Genomic DNA, 13047 nt, shown 5'->3' on the forward strand with positions numbered 1-13047 from the left:
TTAGTAATAAGCAGCAGCTGCAATTAAATTGTGTTTCGTAAGAGAAAGGGAGGGACACATGAACAGGCCATGGAACACCACTTGGAGTCAGGTCATGCACTCACCATAAAATCCCGACCACCCACAGGCAGAGTTGCTGACTTGGTTGCCAAACCATAGCCTGGCTTGGGGACTGTGCGCAGGGATGACACCACTGCAGAGACAAGGTGTACCATCACTTGAAGCTATGCACTACTGCGAATGCACAAGAGATTCTGGTAGTGCACACATAACACAAGAATATGGCATAGCTTAAATTATGTATTGTGCTACTTTTTCTTGCTGTGGGCTGCTGCATTTATATTTTTAGATACATTTTGAACCATCAATTCTTCTACCGCTACAATTAGTAATTTACTGAAAACAAGGTGATTGTAATCAGCAAATGCAAAATGCACTCAGTAACAAATTTTTCAAACAGTTAGGAAACACCAGCAGTGAAACGTTTTCAGTTGGTTCAGTGTGTGATACACTCACGGACAACTTTCAGTGGCTATGAAGGGAAAAGCTACAAAGGCAAAGCACGCACAAGTGAGCGCTTCTAAAAAGAGTCACGCGTTTTGATCTACGTTGGGGGAGAGAAAACAAACACCTTATTAGCAACAGGTAAATAAGATAAAACACAAAACTGAATGTGAAAGCTTACTTATTTTGTGGCTTTTCCCTTCCGTGTCTAGGCAAACATGAAATCGTTAAACTGGGAAGTTTTGCCGATTCAGCGTCTGTTCTGAGCAACCAAAAGCACTGTCAAATGCTGGTGGACTGCTTGGCGCGGTAACATATGTGCAGAAGCTCTGCCTCCGTAGCTTTCCCTTCATAGCCACAGAAAGTTGTCTGCGAGTTTAGTGTCGTACGTTTTGCATTCACTTAATGCAGAGTCCACTACGTGTCATGCAAAGTTAAACTTCAACTTAAGAAACTTCAATATAATGAAATAATAGAGATAAATTATTAAAATTTTTATAACTTCTTGTGTGTGTATAGACAATTTCAATATAATGAAATTTCAAGGCCAACACATAGGAATAGTTAGGCAACAAATGGAAACTGCTGCGGATGCAGATGGTCAAATTGTTGAACTATATGCCGCTGCTCCCAAATACATTAGTCAAATCATGCACTACGCGACAGATAGCGGCCGTCGAAGCGGAGCAGCAAGGCTTTCTCACATTCGCATTTCGTATGCAGTCCCAGTGCCATTAAGATGCTATTGAGCGTGGGAGAAGCTGGAAAGGATGGTAGCTTGATGCACACGTGAGCAGGTGAGCGTGCGTCTCCTCTTTCACCCTGGCTGCATTGGATGTTCACTGTGGCCGAGTGCGGTTTGGGTTGGAGGTGGGCGCAAAAGCTGGGCGAGCTGGGACGGCCGTGCCTTCGTGTGTGTGCCATCTTGCCACGTGTCTAGTGTTGGAGGCTGCATAATCTCGAATTTCGGATCCAATCTTGTGGAGTTATCACTCGCACAAAAGCATGCATTCGATTTTGAACCAACCCCCCACAGAAGCTTGACTAGCAGTCTGATCACATACTTTGTGAACATTGTCTGTGCAAATGCCCTTATTTATAAATTATTGTACAACGCTGTGCAACACTGTAAATTACTATACAACAAAGCACAAATACTTCACAAAGCACAAGGCTCCAGCGACAGTTAAACCTCATGAGACCCGGTGTCTCACACAGGTGTGAACATTTCTAGAAAATGAACTGCCCTGCTACATCTAGCACCAAAAGTACGCCAACGAGATCTAGACCGAGCCGGAGCTTCTGCGGCAAAGAACGCCAACCCTCGACAAGGGCTGACGACAACTCCCCTTCCTCGTAACACCACCTCACCAGACTCTCTCTATGCTCTTTCGCGCTAGTGCAGTGCACCAATAAGGGAACCCTTGCCTTCAACGTGCATGGCATTCGGGCGTTTATATTGATGTTATGCACTTCGCCGCAGGAAGGACCATGACCCTTGGATTTGCTCATCTGTTCTAGTGTCGATGTAGTCGATGCGGTGACAGCTGCCTCAATTATGTTTGCACTTTTGTAAGGCTCCTGATGCGCGCAAGAAGAGAAGACTTGATGGCCTTGCACCAGATGGCGTCGTTCTGTGAGTGATGTTTGCAATGTTGTGCTCTGCGTAATGCATGTTTCATACAGTTTTAAATTGTGCCCAAAACAGTGCGTTTATCCAAGACAGTGTCTCCTGCTCAGCTCTTGGCACTGCACAAATTGGGTTACATGAGAAAAGGAGGTGGTAGTACATTGTGGGAACTGCCAAAATGACTCAGACCTGGCCCCCAACCCATACATATGACTGTGCTACAATGACAATCTCAGCGTGGTTTTCACTGCATGCATCAACCTGCAACCACTGTGCTGCGGCAAGTGTGCTGTTATCGTCGTCATGAAGACATAGAAATGAATATTATTCCTTTGAATTTGGAATACAAGAAACGGTTAAAGGTGAGTGAGTTAGTTGTGGTCGAGTTGCTGAAGGAAGTACAACTATGGAGTTCCTTCAAGAGAAACTTTTTCAATGTCGTTTCACATAGTTCTGTGGAGATTGAAATACCAAGAAAACACCTAGTATACGAGAGATGCGTACTACATGTGTTAACATAATGTTGCTCTATTACTCGGTGACACTATGCATAATTCAAAAAGCCCATGCTAGATTAGTGTGGCTTAAGTAGGAAAAGTCCTTGGTTTGCTTTTTTTTTAAAGATTGAAAGTTACCAGATGTGCTCGAACACGAAAAGAAGAAAAAAAATCACACAGAAACTCCTCTGGGAGTTATCTAAGTATGTGTAAGCATTTGTGCCACTTGATCATCTCCACGCAGCCTTGTGTCGTTATCAATGTTATGAAACTTGAACCGGCCAGTACAAACGACAGCGCTGCAGTGACACAAATAGGCAGGCACAAACAGTGGTGCAAGGGGCATTGATGATGCTAGCAAAGTACTGCAGGAGGCGGAGCCAGGTGCGCTGATGATGTCCCGATCATTAGAAGCCATCATTGCTCTTTAGCGCCTCCTCCATCCGCGTCGAACCACTATGAACCGTGACCAAATGTACACCAACGGCGGCTGCGTATATGGCATGGCCATGCGGACCACATCTTGAAATCGATCTGTGAAATAGCCAGGGTGTAGCTTATGCCAAGAGCTTCGGGAGCTTCGCTCGCGTCAAGCGACAGGCAGCACAAAGGTAAAGTCGCTTGCTGCTTAGGGCTTTATCTTGAAAGCGATCGTCTTATGGGATGGACAATGGGCATTTTTCTTGTTGGGTAAGTATAGAAATAATTACGCATTTAGAAATGTGTGAAACTTTGCTGCGCAGCTGTCATCCCATTGCCAAAAATATTCTATCTGTGCCGTGTTGTATAATTAACAGCATTTCGTTATACTTACTTGGACAGTTTCGACTATTGATTTCTTGTGTTAAGTGAGTCCGAGATCTACAAACCCTAAATGAAATCGTGACAAGCCTCAGTGTGGCATCAATAATTTTATAAGACAGTTTTTCTATTGCCAGTTTCAGTTTCATTTCCAGGAAAATACTGTGTCATGACGTCCCAAGATAGTATGTGCGAGAAAGACATTGCGACGTTTTGACATTTGCTCCGGCTTGCTCGGTCGCCTCGTATGCTACTACTCATTGTGATGGCCGATGTAGTAGCATAGCAGATGACCGAGCCAACCAGAGCGAAGGTCAATTTAAAAATTTAATTATGGAGTTTTACGTGCCAAAACCACTTTCTGATTATGAGGCACGCCGTAGTGGAGGACTCCGGAAATTTCGATCACCTGGGGTTCTTTAATGTGCACCTAAATCTAAGTACACGGGTGTTTTCGCATTTCACCCCTATCAAAATGCGGCCGCCGTGGCCGGGATTCGATCCTGCGACCTCGTGCTCAGCAGCCTAACACCATAGCCACTGAGCAACCGCGGCGGGTAATGAGAGCGAAGGTCAAAACGTCGCAATGTCCTGCTCTCAAGTGACCACATAATGTGACATGATGTCGTGACACAGTATCCTCTTGAGAAACTAAACTGAAACTGACTATAGGAAAGCTATTATATTAAATTATTTACAACGCCCTGAGGCTGATCACTATTTTTTCTAGGGTTTAGAACTCTAGGACCTTCATCTAATGCTAAAAATGAATTGTGTAAAATATTATGTCAGTACCTCTTCAAAGTGTCCTTTTGTGCTGCCTTTATAGGTTTGCTACATGCTTTGACAAATATTGGCAACCGTTTGCTTCATTTTTTACCAGAACTGAAGAAATGAAAACGTTTAAAAACTAGTACATTTTCGCTTTCTATTTCCTACCTTTTTTTTTTCTTTAAGTGGTGAAGGTTAATTAAGAAAAGTTAGTTAAGATTATGTTACCAGTTAACTTGTTTTTTTAGTTGTTTATCGTGAGTGCTGCGTTAAACACACATGAATCTTGTCCAATTTTGTGTATTAGAAATCAAACATAAGACCATCATATGTATTGTACCATTCGAGTTTGTTGATAAAACAAGGGAACTGATATTTTGTGTAGTGGCTGGACTTAATTTGCCTTGGCACATGTTTTATCATGAATGTCAGAAATTGCAAAGAGAGACTCGGCCCAAAGACAGAAAAAATGCACAATACACGCAAGAAAATGTGCGAAACATTATCTGCGATGGTCGACTGCCACTCGTCGCTCAAAGCAGCAGCACATCAGGCGGATAGAGCATAGAGCGAAAAATGGCGGCTTGGAACGTGAACACATTTTATGGCAGATGCCCATGTCAGTATTCCCATTACATTCTTCACACGAGTAGCAGATCAGCTGAAGATTGTACATGAAATTAAGTCAAACGCAAACAGTTTATTTAGTAGGTGGCTCAACTGGCAATTTTCTCACTGACGAATAAATATTTATGTCCACAATGGTGGACATCACGACTGAAGAACAGTGCCTTCGAGTTTGATTTTGGCGCGCACAGTTGACCGACTGGCTGACTGACTGGGAAAAATTTAACAAAAAAGACTGTATGAATCTGCAGTACAAAATGCAAACTGTGTGCAATAATTTTTAATTCTTTATGATCTAACAACTTAAGAGTCCCAGTGTCCATGTTGGAGAACATTATTCTCTTTCAAACTATCTGCGGGGCTAGTTGGTACACAGTTCAAGCTTAAGGATGGCATGACAGGAACTACACTAACATGCCACTCGTCCTGTCGTCCTTTATGCCTGTGTACTCTGTGCCAAGCCATTATGCTTCAACTGTAATTTCTCTTTGAACTAGAAGCAAGTGACAACATATTGTTTCATAAATGTTTCATCTATATCCCTGCAATTATTTTAAGAGCCGTCGTCATCATCATTATCATCATCAGAGTATTTTTGCAGGAAATGCGGAACCTCAATGGATGGCACGAAGAACCTGTGGCCTAGTACAATAATGATGATGCACGTGTGAATAAATTTTCATTCCGCAGGCTACTTTTTACTTTGTTGCAAGAGGATAATGATAACTGACCATTGTACGTTGGTGTGGTGCCAACGGAGCGTCCCATGGATGACCGATAGCTGGATCCCCGGTCAAACTCGTCCTCCTCCCATGGCCGAGGTCGGTCAATGTCTCGTGATGGAGCTGCCAGAGGAGAAGACCATCATAGCACCCCAAGCATAGCATGCTATGCCCACATCACTCACAGGCATTGACAGGGTTGTCATAGCGCAGCCGATAGGTGGGCTCCTTGCTGGCTGATGGCGTTCGAGAGGCATTGCGCGGGTCCACGTGTGTCATCTTCCAGGCCCTGTATTTTTCACGCTCTTTCACTGTTTTGAGAAACACCTGCAAATAGAAAGGAAAAACATGGCGAAGGCGGGAGATGAAAATTCAAGATGATGAGCAAAACGCTTTGAAAAATAAGTCCACTTGTCGCAATGTTTGCTCCCGCTTTCACCTTGTTCTCGTTTTGCTCATCGTCTGTAAATAGAAAGGGTTTTCATATTCCATGACAGCATGCAATTGATTATTATTTGGCACCTTAGTTAAAAAGTGAACACCCATACTCTTTTCTTTAAAAACAATTTTATGACTTTCAAAACAAATTTTCTCATGAATCCTCACACATTAATAGAAACAAAGCATTGTGTTGTGTGGTGAAACACCACACCAAATTTGTCAAATGTGTATCTGGCATAGTATACATGTTTCATGGTTCCCTATTTCTGAATGAATGTGTGGTTTTTACTGGCACGAGGGCCAGGTACAGTCAAACCTTGATATAACGAACACGCATATAATGATTTATTGAATATATCGAACTCTTCCGAAATATTTTCGTCAAACACATGTATTTTTAACTTCCCATAGCGAACGCGGTTTGGCATAAAACGGATATAACGAACTTCGCGACGCCAAGCCCTACCTCACTTTAATAACAGGCGGCAGGCTTCGTTGCACTACAAGTTTGTTGTGCGGCGCAGCAAACGTTCAGGACTACCTCGCAGGCGCTGACAGTGCCACAGATGCCACGTCGTCATCGCCCGCATCTCACAACCGCTGACAGCGCTGCTTCAGCAGCGGCGGCAGCGGCGTGATTGAATGTTGCTTTTGCGTTTCAGTGTTAGCAGTGGCGTGGCCGTCGTAGCGTTGTGTGGAGGCTCTTTCGGTGGTCGTGTCGAGTGCGGTGCGCGGGTGTGCGTAGTGCTGTGATGGCGATGAATGTGAAAAAAAGAGTGGCACTGACGTTAAAGACCAAGCTCGAGATTATTCAACGTGTCGAGAACGGCGAAAAGAAGTGCATTCTTGCGGACTTATTTGGCATCCCAAGGAGCACTTTGAGTGCCATTGTGAAGAACAAAGCTGTCATCAAGGCACAAGCACACGAGACCATGCGGGACCAAGTGCACAGCGACACCAAGTGCACAGCGTCTTCGGCCCCCTGCGTTCAGCGACTTGGAGAAGGCGCTCGACAAATGTTTTTTAGATGTCAGAGCTCGGAACATACCAATGACATGCCCGCAACAATGACTGTAGAAGACTTTGTAGGTGGCGACGACATCTCAGCGACCACGGCTGTACTGACGGACGCCGAAATCGCTGCGGAAGTCTCTGAACATCCCGCAGACGAAGCTCAGGATGACCCTGTAGACGATGAGAACATTCCGACTTCACAAGAAGCACTTGCTGCGTTGGATTTACTGCGCCGCCACTGCAGTGCTATTGAGGGCAGTGGGTTTGCCCTTGTTGAGTGTTTGCAAACTGTGGAACAGGGCGCGATACGGAATGCGATCAACACCAAGAAGTAGGCCGCGATAATGCAGTTCTTTGTGCGTAAATAAATGAACGTGACCCAAGTAAGCATCGTTTGAGTTGCTGTGCCTTCTCTCAATTTTGCTCCTGTTGCATGTATTTTTTACGAAATCTTATATTACAAATTATGGATATAGCGAACTAATTTCCGACTTTTTAACTGTTCGTTATAACGAGGTTTCACTGTATTGCCAAAGAGCACCACGCAAGGGTTCTCTATCCTTGTGGTAAAGTATGTGCGGGAAGATCTACAAGATGTCCCAACGATTGCCTCAGGGAATGCAAATTGTCAAATGATTGAATTACAAGAGGTTGCTTACAGATGAACCTCTCAAACTGCATGCGGAGCGGCAACAGCGACTGCCGCAGTGGAGTCACATCATGTTCCGTATAAAGTCTAAGTGCGATAAGACCCTATCGTTCCCTGCACATTTTGTGCTTTAGGTGCAAGTGAAAGTGTGCGAGGGTGAGACAAGAAAGATGGTGGCTTCACGAGTGGTGCCTTCCCATGCGAGCAATGAGAAAGAGGGGGAGGGAAGCTAGCTAGCGGTAATGCGATCAAGCACACGCAAGAGGTGGATGGGAGGGGTTTGCTGGCAAGCATAGAAATTTCTGGCATGTGTCTCGGCTGTGCATGGTTGTAAGTGTGGCTGAGTGCATGTGTAGTCGTGCACCCTGCTTTAGAGGTAATCTGCCACGTATGGAAAGAGTGGGCGTGCCAAGATGGTATCATGTAAGCCGTCATCCCACGTGTTTAGTATTGAAGGTTGTGTAATTTCAAGTTTCGGTGACCCGTTGGAGTGAGAGAGACAAAGTATTCGCTTCACTTTTTTTTAAACAGAACAGCGCATATTTTGACAGGGACTAGGAGGGAGACACGACACGGACAAGCGCCGACTTGGAACTGAAGTTTATTGCTTGGAACGAGGAATGTAGAGCAGCTTCAAACAATGGAAAAAGAAAAAAAATTAATAGATTCACAGTCAATCATACATCCTGCACTGAACAAAGGAGATAACTAATCATCATATCACCCCCCCCCCCCCGCTAAAAATTGGACAAAATCGATAAGGAGGGGCTACTGACACACGCACTGCTTCGATGATTACACGCGTTAGTTGGTTACCTGTGTTTGAGTGAAGTCACGGTGGCAAGCCCTGCTGTCGCAGTCTCTACAGTGGATGCCAGTATTATGCATATTGTGCATACATATTGTGCATAATACTGTAATACTGCATATTATGCAGTATTACAGTATTATGCATATTGTTGTTGTGCTCCTTCAGGCGTTCATAAAGCCTGCCACATGACAAGGGAATGGCGTAGACAACACCTTCTTTAAAAGAGGCAAATTGATTTTCATGTTTGATGTTGCACTCTCTTGGAACAAAACCAGTACTAACCATTTTGCACATCTTCCCAAGCTTATCCGGAGCCGAGAAAACGACTTTGACACATACTCTGTTGGTTAAGTACTAAAGCACCAAACAGACGACATAAGAAGAGACACGGACAAGTGCTTGTCCGTGTCTCGTCTTGTGTTGTCTGTTTGGCACTTTAGTACTTTAGTAACATGCAACAACTAGCCCAACAAAAAGTTCTATTTGAATACTCTGTTAGCTATCTTTTTTTATTCTGTGGGAGACATGAATATAGGGCACTACCGTGGTTTTTTCCTTTTCCTTTCGTGTCATCGAATCTACCCGTTGTCCTTTTCTGTTTGTGCTCAAACTACTGAGGCTGGTTTCTGACACTGACACAAGCAGCTGCTTGGGATAACCAGCCTTTGTCAGACGATCAGTTTGATGACTGAAGCAAAATGGTTAATACCGATTTTGTTTCAAGAGATTGACGTAATAGTTCTGCAGCAACCCGCAAGGTGGAGAGAAGTAATTAATAAAGGGAAAATCAGACATCCGTCCGTTCGTAGCAACTGCTACAAAGGAAACCCTTCATGGGTTTCCTTTGTAGCAATTGCTACGAACGGGCGGATGTCCGATTTTCCCTTTATTAATTGTTTCAAGTGAGTACAACATCAAACATGAAAATCAATTCGTGTCTTGTAAAGAGGGTGTTGTCTAAGCCATTCCCTTGTCATGTGGCAGGCTTTATGTTGGTCAAACGGGGAGATGCGTAAATGAACGCCTGAAGGAGCACAACAACAATGTGCATAATACTGTAAAAGGGCATCTTGGTACCCACTGTGACTGACAGCAGGGCTTGCCACCCTGACTTCGCTCGGACACAGGTTTCAACTAAACATAGTAACCAACTAACGTGTGAAATCATCGAAGCAGCGCATATCGCCTGGTCAAAAGACGCATGCGTCAGTAACCCCTTCTTATCGATTTCGTCCAAAAAACTGTCGTTTTTAGCGGGGGGGGGGGGGGGGGGAGAGAGATATGATTGACTGTGAATCTATGAATGTTTTTTTTTTTTACGTCATTTGGAGCTGCTATATATTCTTCATTCCAAGCAATACACTCCCTTCTAGTCCCTGTCAAAATATGCGCTGTTCTGTTTAAAATGGCTTACCAACTCGTCCGTTTTAATTCACTTCACGCTGCCGGTGCTTTTCATAATAGCGTCGTCCCAGTGCAGGTGACGCTATCAGCCACGGGGGCGAAACCCTCGTGGCTGATAGCGTCAAAATTAGCGAAACCATGGCTGGCTTCGCTTAATTCGTACTGTCGATGTGAAGATGTTGTTGACGTAGCATGATACCTTATCATTTGTTGCAGACTCCCAAATTCATCAAAATGAGTTTAGTAGTGTGGCTTGCTGGGCCAGTTGGTGCATGGTGAATGTATAAGGGGTTCCAGCAAGTACGGACGCGAGCACAAGTAAAGAGAAACGGACAGGACAATGCTGGATTTAGAACTGAAGTTCATTGGGAATACATTCTACAAATCTCCGCCACGCATGTGTATACATGTGTGCTTTTACGTCATCCGTTATACATGACACAGCACTCATGCTTGTCACGCTCATGCAGGCATGAGCATTTGGGACTAGGGAAAGGGAAAGCTGTGACGTCTTGGTCAAAATGTTTCGCTTTTCATTATTGTAGCTAGTTAATCACCTAACAAGACAGCAGGGAGATGCCACATCAGTGCTGGACCTGGCATTTGTCTCAAACACTCTGAAACTAGAAATTAGCATAGAAGATGGCATTTTTGATCATAAAATGATTTTACTTCCTTTTTTGAGCTAACATCACACGCGAGCCACCAAAACTATCCTTACATTGATTATGAAGATTAAAGAAGAGCAGATGATGCCAGCATCATTGACTACTTAGAAACTATGAGGATTTCACAGTGCTGCCTTCATATGATGTTAGTGGTTTGTGGGCAAAATTTAAAGGTGCCATAAAACATTGAAGAATATTTTACTCCCATAATACGTAAACGAACAAACAGAAAAACACTCTGGATCACCCGCAGTATCATCCACTCGAAAAGAAAATGACAAAGAATGCGCAAAAAAAAAAAAAAATCCATTGGCAATCGCGCATCTGTCAGGTGCGTTAAAGTTAGAATTAAAAAACGGCGAGAGATAACTTCTTCAATACTCTGACAAACTTCATGCCCAATAAGCAGATCTGGCGCTATCTGTCAACACCTGAAAACACCACACTGCAAATTGAAATCGCGGGATCTCTCACACATAATGCACATGCTATAGCTAATGCTTTCAATGCCCATGTCCTATCTGGGTACACATGCTCTTCCTGTCCGAGTGATGTTTCATTTGCACCTGATTCAGTGATGCCCGCTGTCGTTATAACTGAGCCAGGTATACTGAACCTGCTCTTGAACACTGACACACAAAAAAGAATGCCTGGTCCCGATAACATTTCCAATGTGTTTCTAAAACGATATGCTGCCCAACTAGCTCCGTTCTTACACAAGATTTTTACGGTGTCGCTTCAAGCAGCTGCATTACCTTCAGACTGGCTCGTTGCAAAAGTAATCCCGATTCACGAAGGTGGCAATAGGTTGCACATAGACAAAAAAATTATGGGGTTTAACGTGCCAAAACCACTCTCTGATTATGAGGCACGCCGCAGTGGAGGCCTCCGGAAATTTTGACCACCTGGGGTTCTTTAACGTGCACCTAAATCTAAATACACGGGTATTTTCGCATTTCGCCCCCACCGAAAATGCGGCCGCTGTGGCCAGGATTCGATCCCGCGACCTCGTGCTCAGCAGCCCAACACCATAGCCACTGAGCAACCACGGTACGTTGCACATAGACACATACCGACCGATTTCTCTAACAAGGTGTGGCTGCAAATTAATGGAGCACATTAGTAACAAATCCACTTAGAAAGCAATAACCTGATACAACCTAAACAGCATGGTTTCAGGAAGGGCTTTTCCATGATAACACAGCTATTGGAAATTTCTCACGACTTTGCAGAGATAATCAATTCCGGATTTCAAGGAGACGCCACATTCGTAGATTTCTCCAAAGCCTTTGATCGAATACCTCACTGAGAACTGATTGAAGAACAAACTAATTGGCATTGAATCTCACACTGTTGCATGGATAGCATGTTACCTCGCACTCAAATCACAATGTGTATCGGTAAACAATACCGAGTATGAGAGCCTAAAGGTTTTCTCTGGTGTGCCACAGGGGTCTGTGCTGGGGCCATCGCTCTTTCTTGAGTACATCAACAACATCCCATGATGTATTGAGCGTAACGTAACAGCACATCTTTTCGCATATGATTGTGTTGTCTACACAACTGTCCAGTCCCTGGACGATCAGATTGAACTTTACACCTCACTAAACAGCATTGCAAATTGGTGTGGAAGGTGGGGAACGAAGTTCAACACCAGTAAAACCGCGTGCATCACTTTTACACATAAAAAGGTACCTGACATATTCTCTTATAATATAAGGGGCACAGCAAAATAAGATCAGATATTGTAAAATATTTGGATGTGACATTCTCGAGCTCGCTCAAATGGAACACTCACATTGATAACACATGTGCAAAGGCATTCAGGCAACTCAATTTCTTGCATAGAAAATTGGCTACAGCACCATCCTTTGTCAAATTAACTGTGTACAAAACCCTTGTTCAGCAGATACTTGAGTATGCCGGTACTGTATGGTCCCTGCACCAATTTTACCTCATTGATAAACTACATAGAATAAAGCGGACCACACTCAGTTTTATTTATTGCAGATACTCGTCGTATGCTGGCGTGACTACTTTGCGTGAACAAGCAAACATCCAGACTCCAATATCAGGACAGCGTATCGCTGCCATGAAGTTTCGTTCCCTTGTTTATCCCGGGTGCATAAAGAGACAAAACGAAGTACATCAGGCCAAACTTCTAACATTTCGAAAGAACAAATCATAAGTGCAAAGACATTTTTCTGCGCGTTGCAACACATATAAATATTCATTTTCTCCTTCTGCAATTGAAGCCTGGAACCATTTGCCAGAGGAAATTGCGCATGTCGACTCTATCAAACGAAATGAAACCAAAACAAGTGCATTTTTTCATTAGTAGGTCTGCTTGCGATTGTTTAGTGCTCTGCTACAAGTTGCTACAACGCAACTATGTTTTGATTGTTCATAACCACGTCTGCACTTTTTGAAGCTCTTCCCCCTTGCCTGTATTATCTGCCTTGCACTGTTTTCTTTGATCTGCTCATTCTGTTTGCATCTTATTTGTTT

The 13047-nt window shown here is 43.8% G+C and overlaps 1 protein-coding gene across 5 annotated transcripts in view; it reads right to left on the bottom strand.

The window, feature by feature from the left end:
• Positions 1 to 13047, bottom strand: part of Unc-115a (Uncoordinated 115a) — a 513253-nt gene that overhangs the window by 124125 nt on the left and 376081 nt on the right. For all 5 annotated transcript variants that reach the window (XM_070531410.1, XM_070531409.1, XM_070531407.1 and 2 more), the window contains 3 exons: positions 5738 to 5879; positions 5562 to 5675; positions 105 to 193 (listed from right to left, as the gene is read on the bottom strand). In XM_070531410.1, the coding sequence (XP_070387511.1) occupies positions 105 to 193; positions 5562 to 5675; positions 5738 to 5879 (345 nt within the window). The remainder of the gene's footprint in view (positions 1 to 104; positions 194 to 5561; positions 5676 to 5737; positions 5880 to 13047) is intronic.

This window comes from Dermacentor albipictus, chromosome 1 (assembly GCF_038994185.2).
Source record: "Dermacentor albipictus isolate Rhodes 1998 colony chromosome 1, USDA_Dalb.pri_finalv2, whole genome shotgun sequence".
Lineage (NCBI taxonomy): Eukaryota > Metazoa > Arthropoda > Arachnida > Ixodida > Ixodidae > Dermacentor > Dermacentor albipictus.